Genomic DNA, 1,923 nt, shown 5'->3' on the forward strand with positions numbered 1-1,923 from the left:
TTTGCCGGCTCCCATCCTGCCTCATCCATGCCAGGGCTGGTTTTCCTCACCAGCATGACCATTAGAAAACTCCTCAGCTCAGTAGCAATTCAGCCACCCATCCTATCCACCCCAGGAAGGACATCAAGGGGATGCAGAGACATCACGCGATACATGGGGATGATATCGACAGATGCACGTGACAGGGAGCATGGGTGCAGCTGGAGGCTGAGTTCCTCCCCATTATGGGCAGCAGCAGGACCAGGTAGGGGACTCCCATCAGCCAGCCCCGGGGAAGGAGCTGCCATGGAAAATCCTCCCAGACAATTGCTGTCCCCGCAGGCTTTTGCGCATCTAGCCCCCTCCGCCCCGGAAAGGGAGCGCCAAGGCTCAGAAGGAGCGTGACTAACTGACACACGGCAGTCCCAGCCTTGGGGCCAGCCCCATGGAGCATCTTAACATTCCTGGCACTTGTACCATGTAATCGGGGAGAATAGCCCAGCAATCCGCCTATTTGTTCGGGGAGATACAAGGAATGCACCCCACATGGCACTTGCCCACCTCCCTTGCTCCCCCTGCTTCCCTCCAGCCACCCAGGCTGCAGCATGGCTCATCCCCCTGCCCTCCAAAGGGCTGGGGAGATGGCTGAGCCCTCAGGTCCCCCACCCCACCTTCACCTTCCCCATCCCCACGCACGGACCCTGTATCAGGTGAGAGCTCTTCTCCCTGCACCTTCTGCTCGGCACCCACAGCACATCCCTGACTCTCCCACACCCTTGATCGCAGCAGCCTACCTTGCCGATCAGCTTCCCCTTCTTGTTCATGCAGATGTAGAAACCTGTGGCTGCCCCCTTGATGCGCACGCGGCTCCCGAAGGTGTCCGTCTCCACGATGAGCTTGGCTGGGGAAAGCAGCAAGAGGAAAGAGAGAGGGAGTTCAGAGGGGCTCTGGATGGAGCAGGCACAGGGATGGAGACCCCAATAATGACTGATGCTGGGCAGTGAGGGCACATGGTCACTGTCAACTGGGCTTGAGAGAGACCTCAAAATCAAAGCATGAGGTTAAGAGCCAGGCTTGGCCCCTCTACCCTGCCACTGTGTCCTTGCATGGCCTTGTCCATGTCCCTTTGCCACCCTGAGCAGTGCTGGAAGGGGAGTAGCTCTGCCTTGCCCAGCAGCTCAGGTGCTGCAGAGACGTCCCAGGAGGGAGGCAGGCCAGCGAGCAGGGCACATGCTGGCTGATGGAGAACAGGACAGCTGCCCTGCAGACTGAGGCAGGCCTGGGTGAGCATGCAGGCAGGAAGCAGGCAGGAACCCTCTGAAAGTGCATGCATGCTGCCAGCTGTCCCCAGCCCAGGGGACATGCCTCTCTGCTGGGCCAGGGCTGCGGGAGGAGCAGTGACTTTGCAGCTGGCAGGGGAGGCGTGAAGGGTACGGCCATCCTTTTAATGCCTTTCACCTTTGCACAAGTCGAGAGGGCGTATTGATTTGGTCTCAGTTTTTTAATGGAGGCATCGATCGACTTCCGAAGGAGCTATGCAAATTGCCGGGTCGATGGGCCGCCTATAAATAGACCTGTCACCTTCCCTCCCTATACCTCCGCCCTGGGAACCTGAGCCCTGAAGCCCATCCATCCCCAGGGAAGGGGAGGATGGGGACAGGACATCCTTCTCCCCCGCCCTGCAGCTGCTGTCCCCAGAGCCAGCTCCCCTCCCGGGCGTAAGCCCCAGCAAGGATGGTGGCTACCTGTTTGCACCTCAAAAAGACTGTGCTGTGCCAAGCACCAAAGATTTCCCCATGGCAGTGAAATGCCAGCCAGGACTGTCCCATCTCACCACCATCACCTCTTGCACAGCATCAGCCCCTAGTGCCAGAGCCAACTCCAGGCTGTGCCACTCTGGCACCAATGCCCAGAGTCCAGCACACACCAAGCATCCTCAAAACC

The 1,923-nt window shown here is 59.2% G+C and overlaps 1 protein-coding gene across 1 annotated transcript in view; it reads right to left on the minus strand.

Moving 5' to 3' along the window:
- Positions 1-1,923, minus strand: part of FGF8 (fibroblast growth factor 8 (androgen-induced)) — a 7,715-nt gene that overhangs the window by 731 nt on the left and 5,061 nt on the right. Inside the window, exon 3 of the mRNA XM_010134648.1 lies at positions 774-880. Within this exon, the coding sequence (XP_010132950.1) occupies positions 774-880 (107 nt within the window). The remainder of the gene's footprint in view (positions 1-773; positions 881-1,923) is intronic.

This window comes from Buceros rhinoceros, unplaced genomic scaffold (genome assembly GCF_000710305.1).
Source record: "Buceros rhinoceros silvestris isolate BGI_N320 unplaced genomic scaffold, ASM71030v1 scaffold17214, whole genome shotgun sequence".
Lineage (NCBI taxonomy): Eukaryota > Metazoa > Chordata > Aves > Bucerotiformes > Bucerotidae > Buceros > Buceros rhinoceros.